At 41.1% G+C, this 795-nt stretch overlaps 1 protein-coding gene across 1 annotated transcript; it reads left to right on the top strand.

Annotated features, from left to right (window-relative positions):
• Positions 1–415: 415 nt before the first annotated feature.
• Positions 416–517, top strand: PPTG_24600 (hypothetical protein; the record flags this gene model as incomplete). Its single annotated transcript, XM_008917935.1, has 1 exon — positions 416–517. A coding segment is annotated over one exon (102 nt), but the record flags the coding sequence as incomplete, so codon positions are not given.
• Between the last annotated feature and the right edge of the window lie 278 nt (positions 518–795).

Here is a 795-nt window from a genome sequence, read left to right as displayed (position 1 = left end):
TGCCTCTCGAATACCAACTACGATGAGTGCAACGATACCTTCAAACGCACAGGTTGCGCCAATACCTTTTTTCACCAGAGGAGCAGGTACATACACCTTTTAATACAAATGTGAATATTTCAATATTATTTACTTACTGTTATTATTAGGTGCCTTCAAGATGGACCACATGTACGATGTCGTGCACATTGACGAGAAATGGTTCAATATGTACAAAGGCGTCACAAGATACTATTTAGCTCCTGATGAAGGTCTACCTTACAGATCTAGCCCAAACAAGCGCTATATAGGAAAAGTAATGTTCCTTGCTGCGATTGCCAGACCGCGTTTTAGCGGGAAGGCAAAAAATATTTTGACTGCAAAATTGGTATTTGGCCGATTATTGAACATGTACCGGCGAACGTCTAAAAATAGAATGAAAGGGACGCTCGTGACTAAAAATGTGAACATGACGCGGAAAATCTACAAGAAAATGCTAAAAGAAAAGGTCTTTCCTGCTGTCCGAAAAAATGGCCAGGTAAGTTCTGTGTTTGGTTTTCTGAAAAACACGTTTTGACAGTAATTCCTTTTTTTGCTGCTACAGGAAGGAAAAGTAATGTGGTGTACGTCCAGCAGGACAATGCGGGCCCCACGTATCTGTTTTTGACCATGATATTGTGGCCGCTGGAGAGAAAGGCGGCTGGAATATTGAGATGATGAACCAACCACCTCGCTCACCAGATCTGAATGCTTTAGATCTTGGTATTTTTAACTCGTTGCAGTCATTACAGCTGAAACTAAAGTCTACCAATTTAG

This window comes from Phytophthora parasitica (assembly GCF_000247585.1).
Source record: "Phytophthora parasitica INRA-310 unplaced genomic scaffold supercont2.125, whole genome shotgun sequence".
NCBI classification, from domain to species: Eukaryota; Oomycota; class Peronosporomycetes; order Peronosporales; family Peronosporaceae; genus Phytophthora; species Phytophthora nicotianae.
Note: the sequence above shows the minus strand (reverse complement) of the source record. Positions and strands in the feature narration are given on the sequence as shown.